Below are 16,928 nucleotides of genomic sequence, written 5' to 3'. Positions count from 1 at the left end.
GAGACTTGCTTTCCAGGAAGTTTCCTTCTTGGAGCCCTGCTCCTCCTGAGGTGAAGCTTTTATTGATACTGTGATCCCTGTCAGATGCCAAATCCATCTGGTTATAAAGTTGGAAAAAACTCTCTGAAGGTCAAGTTGAACCAGGAAGACTAGTGACAGGTACTGTGGAGCTGACCTCGAACAAGGATACTTATACATGCATCTGTAATACACTTTTAGTCATATTGTCATAAAACAGTCCAGTTGTAAAACTCAGGACAGAGAACATGGCAAACCCTTATATGGTATCCAAGGATGCAGAATTCAACACCCTCACATTTTTATAACAAATGTTTGCAAAAGTCCTAAAGCAGAATGTAGTCTGGGAAGTTATATATTTAAAACAAAACCAAAGGGAAAAAACAAGGTGAGCATTCTGATTTCAGATATAAAAGTAAATACCAAGAAAGGAGAACACCAAGCAAGCTTCCTTTCTGTGATCTAGGCACAGAATCAGTTTCATTGCCCTTTTTAAACACTAAGACCTCTCTCTTTTTATTTTATTAAGGATCACTACAGCAAAGAGTCTGTCAAAATACATCAAGAATAGCAGCCAGTTATAAAAGTTGAATTTACAAAATTACATGAGACTTTTATTTGCCTGAAATGACGTTTCAAAAACCACTTCCCATCCAATCACTAGAAAATTTTAGTTATGTTAGGAATGTTCTGGAGACTTTGTTTTAAAAAGCCTTTCAATTTTGTTAGTAAGCAGTTAATATATCATTGGCTAAAATAATTAAGAATAATTCTTTGATAAGAGTAAAATAGATATATAATAAAACCTTCATTTTCTTCATTAAACAGAATGTTTATCCAAGATGTGTTGAGAATCCACAAGACAGACAGTCCTGGAATGTTTTCAGAATGCTAATGTAAGGTACACATACAACCTCTTTCATCTATAACAGTCACACTCTTCTAGTGAATCCTTTGATTTTTAAATATCAGACAATTTTAGTCAACTGTTACCAACATGAATAGCAAAATATAATACAAAAAAGATCGTTGGGAAGGGTGTAGCGTAGCTACAAGCTAAGTGAGAGTCTGATTGTCATCTAGAACAAAGTTAGAGTACTTAGCCACCTTTACCAAAGAAAGACTTTTCTGAGCTATTAAGTGATAACAAGGAAAAGAGAAAGACGAGTACCTCAGTATTAGTTTCTCTGTAAGTAATCAAGGGGAAAAATAACTGAAATAAAAAATTTTTACTCCCCCCCCCAAAAAAAATCTAGTTTCAACTTTCAAATGAAAAAGTACAAAAAATGAAAAGAATCACCTTGACAAGTGAACAGGTACTAGTTACACAAAAGCCAAATAAATCCTTGTTTGTCTCGACTTTACTTAGTTCTAAGACCTGCTACCTTTGGTTAGGATGCCTCGTTATTGTGTTTTCATTATACATTTTACAACAAACAAAATAAGCTCCTGCGGTTACAGTTCACTTACATCACCAATTCAATGTACTCTAAAACCCCTCTAATTGTGCAAGCCTATGAAATAAGTCACTTTCAGACAAGAATGGACACAGGTAGTACAACCACTTATCAGAATTTGCAACGGAAGGATCCTAAACACAAACACATGCACGTCTACTAGGAAGCAGGCACTATACCAGGGATACTAGGTAGAGAAGTCCTTTTCCAGAGCACTCCCAATTCCCAGTCTCAACTCTTCAAGGGTTTAAGAAATGTACATCATCTATAAGAAGACAATGAGCAGCATTCTTGCCAAACAGGAACTACGTCTGGCTTCTGTATTTCTGGAATGTTTTCATGAAAAATAACCATTAATCCAACTTACTGACTTTTAATAATCTTCCTGAAGTTATAACAGGACAGGTCTAGTTTAGACTGTGACTATTAGATCTACCTTTTTAAACAAATTAACCAAGTTCAATTGAAAAAAATTCTCTTAAGGACTCCTAATAACTAATTTCAAATTTTCCAAGTTTTTAGCCACAACAAAAATACAGCTTGCAATATCAATCATAAATACACACACATTATGCAATTGCCTGTTTATTTAGTGGCACCAGTTTTGCAAACTAGAAATTATTTCTACTTTTCATCTCACATATAATCTGCAACCATTCACAGGCTGAATGCAATTTCTCCAACAGACTTGAAAACAAAAAGTACATTCTTAAAGTTAGAACTGAATTCACATATTTTCTTTGGACCAGGAAATGGTACATAATACAAAATATACATTTAAGGAATTTCTTTAAAAGTTTAGATCGTATAAACTGCAAACAGTGGGTACGTTACTGTGGAGAATTTTGTTATACACTGTTTAGGAAAAATATTTCTGTATTTGTATTAGTTTTACAGTTATAGATTTAAAAAAAATCAATCTATATATAACGCAACATGCTTTTAACATGTAGATGGTCTCTCCACTCATAACATTTATACAAATTAAGTCATTTCAAGAGTGAAACCAACCAGAACTGGGGCATATTACTACAAACAAGATATTCTCCTGAAGGTATGCCATTGACTTAGTCGAGGGCTAACCAGGTAAGACAATTGTTTCTATGTTTCAAAATTCCCACTAGTGGGAATTAAACTGTTAACTGAATGAACATTCAATTTTGGCAACAAATACAACAAGCTGAGTTTTTTCATGGTAGTTATATTTTAGAAATCTCATTAATCCTGTACATTGGTGGCTGTTAGATCCTATATTAACATTCTGTTATCATTAAGTAAATATAGAATTCCTTGGAATTTGAAGTGAATTAAACATTTAATGAACTCTAATACCACGAAGCTCAAAATCTTAAAACCTGAGTGAGATCTGCATTAAATGTGTTGTAAATATATTGTATTTGCACTAGGCAGTTTAGAAACATTCTATTTCCATAACTCTTTTCTGAGTTTCAAAAGTGGCAAAATCAGTGAATGTTATCCTCCAAAACTAGTCCTAATACTTTTTTTTTTTAACCATTAACTACTCTTCTTTTCCCTAATACAACCTTTAAAAAGAGTATTTTAATATCGGATTCCATCACAGGCCCATTATCTAGCTCTTCTATGTTTTAAAATTTTGAAACAATTTCTTAACATTATTTTGATGTCCTTGATATACTTCTTATGGCTTTGCAGGAAAAAAGCTGATGCCTTCTTATTATGCTATAGTATGGGATTTTAACCAGGGGCCCCTGAACAACTGCAATATTGTAAACTTGGGGGAATTATGTACATTATACGCATTTTCCTGGGTAAGGAAGTTCCCAGGATTCATAGGTCTCCAAGAGCCTGTGACCCTAAAAAGGTTATGAACCATTGCTATAATGAATTTATGCCTAGATTTAATTATTACTAACTTTGTTTTGCAGGTACCCAATCTCCCACATAAATCTAACTTCAGATAGTACCATACAAATGCTAATGTTACTAAATGCCCCTTACTGGATCAGGACTATGTAAGAAGAAAGGAAAAACTCTGAACAGATTTTTTAAACATTTAGTTCAATGACAAAGCTCTTAGAACAAAACTGGATTTTGGAGCAATAAAAAGAACAGAAGGGTTGGCATTCATTTTTCTGTCGTTTCCATGCTGAAGTAGTAGTATTTTCTATCATTTCCCTTGCTGGAAAAAGCAAATTATGTGAAGAAGCAAAGGTGGGTTCTTGCTGGTTTTAAGTGATGCAACAGTTCTTAACCGACAGTTGCATCCAGGGAAGACCTTCCTCTGGCTTTAAAAATTAAGTGATCCTCCTCTGTCATCCGCACTGGCATCTCCACACCCCTCCACCTCCCAAGTTTTCTTCTTTCGGGGCTAGTTTTACACAGTTATTAATCAGCTTTAGTGATGTAATGTACTCGGGCTTTTTTGCTCAAGGAAATGGAATTGGCCTGTTTCAGTTTGAAAAAAGAAACAGAAACCACCAAGAGGGTAGTAGAGGAAATGAAGCAATATTTTGTGCAGAATAAGGGCAAAAAAGTTATTTTGTTATTATATCAATTTAAACTAACTTTCCTCCTCGTGTAATACAAGTGTAAGTTGTCAATGACAATTTCAACATATTTTAGTTTTTCTAACTGACACACCCCTCCCTACCTGCTAGTAAATCAGGATGAGAGAAGCCACCATGAGTTTAATATATACAGCAGGTTAAAGGGAAAGAATCTGTGCTGAGGTGAACCAAAGTGGAAATGTTCATTTGACAATGAAGTGGAACCTAATGCCTCTTTATCATTTCTGTACGTAGCATTCTATCAGTAATAACTAACACTTATTATTCTGACCAACAAAACAAGACAGTATGATACTCATAACATTAGAAAATACTCATGGCACATTACTGAAGGAAGTAAAGTAGAATTAGGCTTCTAAACATCTAAACTATAAAGAAGTCTTCCTTAATCTTAAAAAAGAAAGAAACAAACAAACACACACTATTAGAAGACTAGAGGACTCAGTCAAAAATGGTCATTTCACCAGCAGGATCTGCAAGCAAAGTATATGAAACCTTATAAGGTTCTTTCAAAGAAAAACCTCAAATAAGAAACACTTATATACTGCAATATTGACATAACATTTTCTAATACCAAATCCTAATACTGTACAAATGGCAACCAAAACATTTTAAAGGCTTAAACCTCTCATTTAAACTTTATGAATTTAAAGTATACACAACATTAAATTAAAAACAAACCAAAAAAAACCCTAACCAATTTAATCATTTCTTTCAGAAATTACAAATTGAATTCTCATATGAATTTGTCCAGTAAAGACAGGCAGTCAAATTATTTAAATTGGATATTAGCACTGGCAGTGTGTTTTTAAGAACAGCTTTACTTAAATAAGATACATTTAGCTATATATATATATATATATATTTTAATGCCTTAATCTCAAATTCTACCAATATTTTCAAGGTTGGAGAATTCTAAGAAGTCCATTCCTTATTTCTCTGACTTGCTGCTCTCAGCAGGAAAAGTAAAGGCTGTTTGCTTAAGGTGATCAAGTGTACTGAACAGACTTGAGCTTCATCAGTCCAACTTTATTCCTATGCTGAACAAAATTTTCTTTTGAATGAGATTTTGAACTTTGTGGAGAAGAAAATAAATAGAAGTTTTCAAGTTAATAAAGTACAAATGAGTTCTTTAGGGCAGAGACATGCCTTATTCAGACTGGATGAGTCATCCAGTTATATAACATTAGCATACATTAGATTATAAATTCTACTCAAATGTAAATTCCTTGAGGGCCAGGACCTATTCATTTCTTTATAGTCCAAGGTGCTTAGCCTAGAACTGTGTTCTGCGGATAACTACTCAATATGTTTGTAGAAAAGCTGAGTTATATCTGAATTAATACATGATCAAATGGGTGATCACTAAAAGTACCACTATAATTCAGATAATTTGAATTACATAATTTATTTATTCTTTGACCCAAATATCTTAATGTTATGTAGTAAAAAAAATTAAGTGGCTGGAGCAATACACTAATTGCATAGTATTCTAGAAGCAAGTTAATGCATTATAATTAAAAAAGTTTGAAATAGTTCTAAAGCTGAGTAAGAAAAATACCTCTTGGATTTTTAAAAGTTAATGCTAATATTGAGAACTGCTTCTGTTATCTGTAAAAGTATATTCCCTAAGAAAGTAGAAATTAAGAGAGTTTGCCTTGCTAAAACAGTGAGAGATCAGTGACAACCTTTAATGTTAGGGTAACAAGAGTGCTATACAAAATGAATTTCCTATTAAAAGCAGCAAATTGGGTTCATCCTATTAAAACATGTAAATGAAAGTACATTTTTAATACTATATTATCATCACACATGAACCTTTTCTCTTCAAATAAAACAACATACAAAAAAATCAAGAAATTTTGAGGCATTGCCCTGAGATGCTAATTAGCACACAAAAGGGGGTGGGAAGTCAAGGATATAAGTGGTACAAAAATGAAGTGCACAATAGAGGTGCAAAAGTGCCTTTTAAAAGTGTGGTTGGTTCCCTATCACCATCATTACCTTCAGGAACCAAGAACACACAGTCCGCTGTTGTAATGTATACTTCCTTCCTGTATTTTTATAATGAAAAACTGTATCTAGTATGGCCATTGACTCATGTGGAAAAAATCTTCTAAAATCACACTTACTACAGTTTTCTCTCACTTCCAAGCCTAATTTCAGTACTAATAACTTTAACAGAGGAATATGTTAACCTCTTTGTTATTTAAAGACTCAAATAGAAAAGGCTCTAAATATGGTGTGATGGTTTGAAATATAGTTTTCCATCATATTTTTCACTTGTGATTGAAGATTTTGCATTTCAAAATCTAATTCAAGATTTTGAAATTCCTACAGCTGAAAACGTGAGGCTACTTTAAAAATTAAGGACCTGGCTTCTTGTAACAGGGATTGGGTTTTCAGTACTAGTATGCCTGGTAATCTATACTAGAAGCACTGGTATTCATTAAATGCACATTTAATGCTTTCAGAGCCATAATTTAAAACATTATCATACTTCGCACTCTACCACAGATTTACACATTAAGCATTTATTTGTAAGTTAAGTACGGAATTGTTCTGTAATTCAACTGTTATGAATTTCTAAATATAAATAGCACTTGTTTTTCTCCATGCTAGATTAAAATATAAATTAAATACAATTAAGTTACATTTAATCACCTCACAAATAAGAGGGATATAATGAAAAGATTTTGCTGGTATGTAACTACTTAAATCTGAGACATTTCACATTACTTTTCTCACTACTCTCCTAACTTTACATTAGTGTTAATGCTATATGTACAAATATGTATATTTCCAAGTTATGGAAAAAACAAAACAAAATTGATTATATTACCTTTTATACACAAAGTTTTGATTTTGTATTCAATGTTGTATTTTAATAGTTTTCTAGTGGGGAATCTGCCTACTGGATGATTAAATTACATGGTGATAAATACAATATTCAAACTAAAGAGACAAAAATACAAAAGCACACACAACAGTAGTCTTTTCAATGTGACAGATTTTAAAACTTACTTTCACATGCTTAATCAGAGGAATTTAAGCCTAAATTATGTTAGGTTATTTTTCTATCTACAATACTTTAAGCTTCGAAAATTATTTTTAAAGGCCAACAACTAAATATTATCGACATGCTATATTTCAAATCACAAATACATCTTAACTACTTGGATTCTAAAGACATGGACCAATTAAAAATCACAGCCAAACACACTCACGAACACACACACACACACCTACCATAGAGTGTTAGATTGTCAAGCTTTGACAATTATTTTAATTAAACAGTAGGCAAATTCAAGCTGATACATATCTTAATGAAAAATAAGTAGCCAGAAAGAACCCCATTTTAAAAACAGATTAAGGAACAACAGAGGCTTAAATCTTTTAGTTTTTCTAATGGAAGGGAAACAGTTCCATCTATGCCTTGAGTAACAGGATTTTCCAATTAAGAGAGACTAACATCTTTTCCCATGAAAATCTTCTCAGTTACAATGGCATGGTGTTTTAAAAGGGCAGAGTAAAGGAGGAATTACACATACATGATTAAATTTCTTGTTTGTTAAATCAAGCTTTATTGATAAAATGGAATTCAGAATATCTTACTAGGAACAGCAGCAGGCCCAGCCAATCATGATAGCAAAAATGTGGCAGTCTCCTACTATAGGTAGGAAGCTGCTGCTTATCAATTAATAATTAGATGTAAGGACTTGTAAAGGAGGTGCAAAGAATCAAGGCATTTTAGCCCCAAGATTGATATTCTTATGAATATACTGTATTACCTGCAATACTCATGGCAACAAGTATAGAACCTAAAAGACAATTAAATGAAAGGACCAGCTTTATCAACAATGCCAATCCCACTGCCAAGAACATTAGATAGGTTTCAATAAGCTCCCTGGATGTTCGGCTTTATAAGCTTCTAGAATTATTCTCCATAATCAATGTGCACATTTGAGCATCTAGCTGACATGGTTGTTGCTCTCCCTGTCCCAACCCAAGTCCAAACACAACATGACTTGAATGGGGGCTATATATCTGTTGCATCACACAAGCCAAACATTTCTTATAACGTTGATAATGATTTAAAGCAGTTCATAATTAAATATGAGCGTTTTGTACAAGGACAATTACACTTTACAAAAAAACAAAATCATACAACAAAAGTTGCTGGAGTCTGATTTACAACATGAATTATGGTTTGAAATCACGTTTACATAAGTCTCAAATTTACAAAAAAAAAAAAAAAAAAGAATCAGTTCTGGGCTGTTGTACTGCTGAAGTTCTCTGGTGTAATCACTCTCACCCATGTCATATGCCCTTCTTTAAAGTTGAGGATGGATGTTTAAAAGGTTCAATGAAGTTGAGCTGTACTCTCCTTTGGAGGCGAAGGTAAACTCCATGGCTAGAAGAGCAGTTTTACCACATATCATCAGTTGATGCAGAGTCCTTTATAAAAGGGAACAAAGCAAAAGGAACTAAATGAAAGCTTAGAGGTGCCAAAATACATTACTTTCTGGATAATGCAGAAAGATAAGGTTTTGTAAAGTTGACTTCAGAATATAAATGTTTTTAAAAGTATATAAGTATGTGTACATGAAGTATCAATATTTAATCTGTTCAAAAAACTGTTAACCCTTTATTTTGGAATAAAATAGTATTTGAAATATAATTTTATCAAGAGGTTGACCAAATATATTACTAAGCCAATAAAACTACTAAAAATTTTTAATTTCCTTTAATAAACCCCAATTTATTTTTATACTTTATTGCACAAGTAATATGAGATTTGAGGTGGCTTCTTAATGCAATATATAAAATATTTCAGAGCTGTGCCCAAGTGATATGAAGTTACTTTTCTGTAAACACTATACAACAAGAGAACTGTAACAGGAAACTTAATTGGAAAATATAACACTGTCTATTTATATAAACAGAATTCTCTACTTTAACATGTCCATGAAGTATATACTTCAAGGTTCTTAGCAAAGGTATTTCCAACCATAAAACCTATTTAGTACAGATGGACATTCTGAAGTTCTGTTACAGCTCCTTATAAAACTCAGAATAATTCAAGATTACAAGTAGAAATATTATTCCCAACTTGAAAAAAACTGGGTGGAGGCAAACCTTCTAAAGTAGATTGCTTTTAGAGGCTTAAAAAATCCTGAATAATTTAAAAAGACTTTCATTTTTTTTGAGAGGCTAGCCACTCACCATGGTTATGTCCTCAATTACTAAAACTATGGTGCAGGCAGAGTTCAGAGCACTCAATCAGGGGTGGGAGTAAGAATGGGTGCAGTGAAAAGCTCTGCAACAACAGGTACGAAGGATATGCATTTAAAGTAGAGGAGAGGGTAAAGCAGAGGGAGCTAAAATGCTACTTACAGTGTCATCATTTTTGTAAGGATTCAGTCTATTGTAAACAGCTTCGATTACATTCCGCCTAAATTTTAAAAAATGCAGAAAGTTAATTCTTCAAAGCATAAAACTATTTAATAACTCACAGCCAGGTGTTCATTATAATGTAAAAGATAATCTTACACTTAGAAATTATTTAGTTCTATTTCTTACTGTCAATAAGTGAGCTTCATTTTAAGATACTTGGGGCCCAATGTTAAAGAGGTAAATTTACTCTAAAATGTAACATTACACCGACCCAATTAATAGAAGACTAAAAGTCACGTATTTTTTTTTTTAAATCAGTCTCTATGGTTTTCTATTTGAACTAGCTTAAGTGGTTATGAGTTAGCAATGATGATGCAGTTCTTAAGTTATAATACTAATATATTCTGGTTAAGCTTTGAACTAGTTTTGAAGTAGAAGTAACTGACTTCGATTGTAGTAAAATGATTTTTATATATTTTACACTTAAATTTGTGCTTTTAGTAATATTTTTTTTAAAAAGTTCTATTAAAATTGAAATGTGAAATATAACATTTCCCTGACAAGTCTAAAAATTGGTTTTTGAATAATATTTTGTTTAAAAATCTGTAGTGGTATTTATAAGTTAAACCAATTTGAAGCAATTTTGTAGGCAATCATTTCACAGAAGGTCATTTTGGAAAAAAAGATTTCCAAAAAATAAAAGCTTCAAACAGGAATTTTTACAATTACTATTTAGAGTAATGATTATAAAGAACATGGCTACACTTGTGGAACATGGCTACACTTGTGGAATACAGTGAAGAATCAAGGAAATTAGTCAAAATATCTTTGTAGGTCATTTATATGAATATCTGAGGTAAAAATGTTTTAAGTCTTAAATTATAAAATAGCTTAGTCTCCACTTTAGTTCATAAAGATTTAACTTTAATATTTAACACAGATTAGTCTAGTTCTATGAAATAGAGTACAAAAGAAAAAGGCAAGAACTGCACCCTCGTACTAAAACCCAACCAACAAGCAATCAACAACTAAAAATATTGGGAAAAGTTACATGTAGAAAAATGGCCCAGATGCAGGAGAAGAAAGATGCTCATCTCTGGGCTGTTAAGTTATCCAAGGATTGACAAAATCAAATTATAATAGTAGGAATAATAATGACATAATTTTGTACTGCCATGTAATTTAGTTTTAAAAATTCTTTCACTATGGGGAAATAAATGTAACCCAATCGCCACTAAAGATAGCCTTCAGTATAATTAGCTACAATGACATTCTGATACCTATTCTAAATATGCACCATAGAGCATTAAATACTGAAAAACACTGAACCACAAATTAAACATTTGAAGACACAGATAAGTGCATCAATAGGTAAATACACATTTGATCAACAAACACTTAGCATTTTCATGTACTGAGATAAACTGTAAGAGTATGTAGAAGGTAACTTACTTGCTTGCCAATTCACCCCCTGGTGGGAGGCTGGGGATATTCTCACTCGCTAATGTGCGCATCACATGGACTAAGTCAGGGACGCCTTCCCCCTGCTTCTTTATGATTTCTGGGAATCAGAAGTACTTTTTTTGTAAGTGCTATCCAAATTTAATAATAAAAAAACTGAAACAAAGATAACTTAGGTTTTTAAAGATGGCGTTTACCACATCTGAGATTTTCTAAACTGGTATAAGAAAAATAAAATCAAGTTGTCTTTTGACGCACAAAATGACATAAAAGATATTTTCCTTATTAACTGCAAAGAATAAAAATAAGACAAAAACATGAAAACAAAATTTCATGTTAAAATCAATGTAATACATAATCAGATATATGTGTGTACAAATGAGAACATTCTTCTTAGATGCCAATTACTTACTCTTGAAATGAACTCTCTTTAGACTAGAAACATGTTACCTGAACTTTGCCCTAAAAATACACTTCAGATTTTTTAAAACAATTTCAAGATTTGAAAATAATCCTTTAAGTATATGGGAATTTACTGATTACACACTAATGCAAATCATTTTTACACATGTTTATATTCACAAAATAATACTTAAGTAGAATGTGCAGATTAAGTTATGTACTTCAACACCATTCTCAGTTTCATTTTTGTCTAAAGTCTCTTTAAACAATACATAATACCATTTCCTTAGTTGATTATTTGAACAAACCCTATAAAATGGGAAAAAATTTAAATTTCATGACAAATTAAAAAAACTGATAAACCATACAACTGTATTTTAAAGTATTAATTTCAAAACATCCAGTTATTAAATGGGTATAGTGATACGATCTGCAGCGATGCCATGCAGATACATATTGTTATTCACGCCACAGAATACCAACAATCATGTACAACTTAAAAGGACTCTCAAACTATTCACTTTAAGTACAAGAAGTCTTTACTTGGAATTTTAGCATATTTATTCTAAATGCAATCATGTCAAAGGTATTTGTGTAAGTTATATGTTTGAGTTTTGTGCAATTTTTTGTTTTTTCAATGTTTATACTAAGATATTTTCTTTGTCACCACTTGGACAAGAAAATTATCATTCTAGTTCTCAATCTGTAAATACCTTTGAAAATAACAATGCATATAAAGAACTTTCATCCTTTAATCAAATATCAAAATATTAATTCATCATTAAAGCTACATACTAAAAGACAGACAATGCTACCCATATTTTTTAAATGGCTCAAACTATCCTTTTATAATTAAGGCCAAATTTCACCATCTATTATATTTTGCCTTTTTTTTTTTTTTTTTTTTTTAACCAGTCTTAAATCTGAACAAAAAGCAAGGATCTCAGATTTGGTTTGCCAAGTTCCTTTATTGTGTAATCGTTAACATCTAGCATATTTATTCTACATGGTTCTAATGCTGAAAATCTGCTGTACAAAAATAAAGGGATTTGATGTTTACCTAAACTGCACAATTTCACAATCTAAAGCTGTATTACACTTTAACATACAGTCTCTGCTAAGCCAATACAATTATTGGATAGATAACTAGACATAATAGGAATGAACACTGATGATAAATTCAATCAATGATGGTTTCAGGTCTAAAAAACATTACCTTGAATCGTCTATATTTGATGTATCTTACATCTCCTTTGTCAAAATATAAATTAGGATATTTTAATTCTGAAAACAATTACAAGATGACATATTCTTAAAATAAAATACTGTAAGGATTTCAAAACTGTTAATATCTCCTAATCCACGTGGGATAATACATTTAAACTATCTGACCATTAATGCTACACTGCTTTGCTTCTCTCTGCTTAGGAAAAAAAATAATTTTAAGAAATAATCTTTTAGTTGCTCTTGAACTATATATTTTAATTAGAACTGTAAAAAGACTAAATGCTTTTTGTTAAAGAATATATATGTATAGAAAATCTGTTTCACAAACTTATATACAGACACACATTTAACTCCTCCCCATTCCCCCCACCAAGTCTGAGGGCTCCTATCAATTATCTCCTAATTAGCAATTTTAAAGCTTAAGCAGTTGATAGCAAAGATTTAAAAAGTGTATGTATATGTGTATTCTTAAATTGGCTTAGAAGGACCACAACCTTGGGTTAGGGTATGGTTTAAATTATGAGTTGAATTTTTTCAGAACCCTGGAGTCATGTATTTTGAAGAACACAGATACCAGGAGAGCTGAAAAGCCTCTGTCCTTTTCTGTGGTGTAAACAGAGAAGCCAAAAGTATTCGAAACAAATAAAATGAGATTTAGTAGGTCACGGCAATTTAGTGAAGTCATGTACTGAAAGAAAAAGGTATTCGATGTCTGTTTTGGAAGCTAAATGCAGTATTTTTCATTTTTTAAGTCATAACTTTTATAATGCAAATAGTTACATTCTATGCTTTAAATAGTTTTAATTAATGAAATGTTTATTCTTTAGTTGCAGTCTCATCAACTCTACCTCAGTAAAAAATATATTTATGACATAATAATCTCCAACTGAATGGTGTAAGTGTAATAACACTACAACATCAAAAATAGAGAATTAATGTAACTGTTCAGGTGGCACTTCTGGCTTGATGGTAAGCAATATAAAACTTAACAGTATAATATAAAATTATAATATCTAAAGAAATAATTTAGAATTGCACAAAAACTTAAGAGTGTATACTAAAAAGTGGCAATTCATTTCTAAAATTTGATCCCATTTCATAGTAAATAAAATTAAAATACTTATTGTTTCTTTAAATCAATAAGAAAAGATGTACATTCAAGTTAAAGTCCTAATAAATTAAATATTGACTTAACCCAATACATATTTTTCTTAGGGTTTCATACTTTTCCACTAACCAGTAGTTTGAACCAATGTGCTATGACATGGTACCATTCTAAATATTTTACTTTATTATGTATAAATAACTTATATTGAAATGATTCATTTAAAATATAAAAATTCTAAGACTCCTGGTAATAATGAAGAAACAAAGTCATTTGAATAGTATGTCCAATGAATGAAATAGTAAACAGTACATACACATATTACTAGATATATCACTATCAAGTATGGGAGAACAAGAGAAATATAATAGTAACTCTAGATAGTATTGCAAATCAAAACCATCATGATTCTAATGTCAGACTGTTTAAAACTGATATCAAAAGGTAAAAAAAGGAGAAAACAAAATTAAAGTGTGTATTAATTTTAATAATACAGGCAGGATATAATAGTGCATAGGTCAATGCTTACATGCTATTAGAGATCTTTAATGTGCAAATTAATGACGAGCAGCCCAAAATGCATTTTAATGCTATTATAGGCATGTCAAGTTTTTCTACATAAAGAAATTGCATAATTTATATGCTTACTGAATATATGCAGTAAACTGGAATTCTCTGGGGAGACTTAATATTTAGACCAAGTTAGTAGCTTCATCAAAGATCATTTAAATTTTTTCAAATAATTAAAGGAATTACATTTGAGAGTTACAAACATCTTTTTAATTGTCTCAAAGTAATTTGCAGAATTCTGACAAATATATTCCCGGAATTCCCAACTTATTTCTTGATCTTATTCAGCATTTACATTTCTGCCAGATAGAGACCTCGTATGTCTTCTATTCAGGTCTGTGTTGTCCAGGTGAGGCAGTTTAGGGCTTAGGCAAGAAAGCCTTAAAACAACTTAAAATAAAATTTTAAAAGCTGTGGTACATGAAAACTGTTAATAACCAGGCTGTGATCTTCAAGTTATTAAAAACAAAAACGAAAAACAAAAAAACAAAAAAAAACAAAAAACAACCCCCCCCCAAAAAACCCTAAAGATCTTAAATTCATATACACAGCTTTACAGAGAAAGATGGCATTCAAATTACCATCATAATCTGTTTATAATTAAACAAACCACAAATCAGACTTTCCTGACATAAAGTTATTCATGCCAGTGAATTCATCAAAAATTTTAAAGCATACAAACACTTGAGCCTTTAAACAAAAGTATCCTAAACAGAATGTACAGGGCAACACTAGTTACTATTTCTAATATAAATGTGATAAAACAATCACAAACATCTAAACAGCTACTATAGAAATGCCTTTCCCAGTTTTGTACACTAAACACTGAAAGACATGTAACGATCTGAAAGCTAAAATGTTATAGTTTGGTTGTGTTGAGGTTTTTCTTTAATAAAGCTACTTATTTTTTGTTAAATGATCCACCTTCTACTCTGCTTTCCAGGTACTTGTCCAACTCTGCCTCCTTCTTCACTGCTTCTGGTGATACTTTGGGTGCATTTGGAAAACAGATCAATATCACACTCATGTTGTCTCGACTTCCCTGGGAAGAAAAAAGTGTGAGAAAATATTTTGGTTTTCTTTCTATTCTTGAAAGCACTGAGCACCTTTACAGTTACTCCAATTATAATTATACTTGTTTCAGTGAACACAGTTTTTTAAGGAGAAAAAAATACATATTTGTGGAGAAGGCACCCCCCCACACACACATCCCCCGATACAAATACAATATATATAGTACACAGTATAACCAACACACTAAAAAACAGGAGAGAAACAAGACAGGTTAAATTCCAATGTAATAATCATTTTAAAAAATTCTATAAAAAACATTCCTGAACATTTACTGGTGGCCTACTTAACTTGAAGTGACACCTAAACACAAATACACATATATAGACATAATTCAGTGAAGTAGAAAATTCTAGTGGTATTCCTCACATTTACATTTAAAATAAATTATAATAAATTGTGAGGCTAGTTTCATAAGAAATATGGAATTAGAAGTAAAAACTATATATATAAAGTTTATAAACTAGGATTTAACTTTCATAATTCAAAGAAATGGACTTAACTTTTGAAAGCACATTCATTTTTAAAGACACCTAGATATTCAGAAAGCTAAAATTAAAATACTTGAATTGATATTGGACTCCCTACAACTCCCCTTCCTATTAGTAACTGGAGCTAATGTTTACATTTTAAGTCTTTAAGTTCATCCCATGGGAACCTTATCATATGCCATTAGTTTAAGCAAAAAATGCAAAGAATTTAATATTAAAAAAGAATCTTGGGGAAAAATTGTATAAAATACAGCAAATGATAAGGTATGGAATAAATTTTTAAAATAGAGTAGAATGCAGAAGAGAAAAAGTAGAATCTCAGTCATAATTTATTAATATCTGAATCTGACAATCCTCTTAAGAAAACAGCTTTTAATTTAGCTAACAAGTATTTCTCAAAGGTTACAGAATAAACCCAACAAGTCGGTGCTACTTTTATGCATACTAAAAGGGACATAAATTTCATTGTTTTGTTTGCCCCAAATTCAGAAATTAACAGTGTGCTATTAAGTTGTGGCTCTGATTTTTTTTTTAATAAGTGTTGGATATTACATAAACTTGATATGTGTTGGATGTTACATAAAACTGATTTCTAAGTATAATCAGATTTTAATTAAGAATTTAAGTAGCGCTGGCAGTATGCATATAAAACTACAAAGATTATGTTGACTTTCTATCTCTGTATGTTAAAAGAAAATCAAATATATAGCCTCAGAAGAGTTTTATAAAGTTCGTTTTAAAAATATCAAAGAATTAGTCAACAAGCATTATTGACAAAATAACAGGGTTATAGAACACTAAACCTAAGTTAAGGGCTTAAATTCTAGCCTTAGTGATACCAAAGAAGTAAACTATATAACCCTAAAGAAGTCATTTTTAACTTAGCTCTAGGATAGGAGCAGCATGTAAACAGTATTTGCTAAACTAGGAACCTCATATGTATCCATTAATAATCCTATGAATTCGATACTATTAACTCCATTCAATAGCTGAGAGAGGTTGAACAACTTGTTCAATACTGTGGAATATAAAAATAATAGAGATAAGCCTAGACTCCAGGTCTATGTGACTCAAGTCGCAGAACTTTCTTTGGCTTCAGTTTCCTCTGTAAAATAAAAATGCTGAGCTGGCTCATCTACATACACCATTTCATTTGATCATCCCAACAATGCCAAGAGAC

General features: G+C 31.4%; 1 protein-coding gene across 2 annotated transcripts in view; it reads right to left on the bottom strand.

The window, feature by feature from the left end:
* Window positions 1-2,047: 2,047 nt before the first annotated feature.
* PPM1A (protein phosphatase, Mg2+/Mn2+ dependent 1A) overlaps window positions 2,048-16,928 on the bottom strand; it is a 42,674-nt gene continuing 27,793 nt past the window's right edge. For both annotated transcript variants that reach the window (XM_016162390.2, XM_016162391.2), the window contains exons 3-6: window positions 15,111-15,228; window positions 10,874-10,982; window positions 9,422-9,479; window positions 2,048-8,482 (exon numbers count right to left, since the gene is read on the bottom strand). In XM_016162390.2, the coding sequence (XP_016017876.1) occupies window positions 8,453-8,482; window positions 9,422-9,479; window positions 10,874-10,982; window positions 15,111-15,228 (315 nt within the window). In that variant the 3' untranslated portion in view covers window positions 2,048-8,452. The remainder of the gene's footprint in view (window positions 8,483-9,421; window positions 9,480-10,873; window positions 10,983-15,110; window positions 15,229-16,928) is intronic.

Source organism: Rousettus aegyptiacus, unplaced genomic scaffold (genome assembly GCF_014176215.1).
Source record: "Rousettus aegyptiacus isolate mRouAeg1 unplaced genomic scaffold, mRouAeg1.p scaffold_m13_p_3, whole genome shotgun sequence".
Classification (NCBI taxonomy): domain Eukaryota; kingdom Metazoa; phylum Chordata; class Mammalia; order Chiroptera; family Pteropodidae; genus Rousettus; species Rousettus aegyptiacus.
The sequence above is the reverse complement of the archived record's forward strand: the minus strand, read 5'-3'. Positions and strand labels throughout refer to the sequence as shown.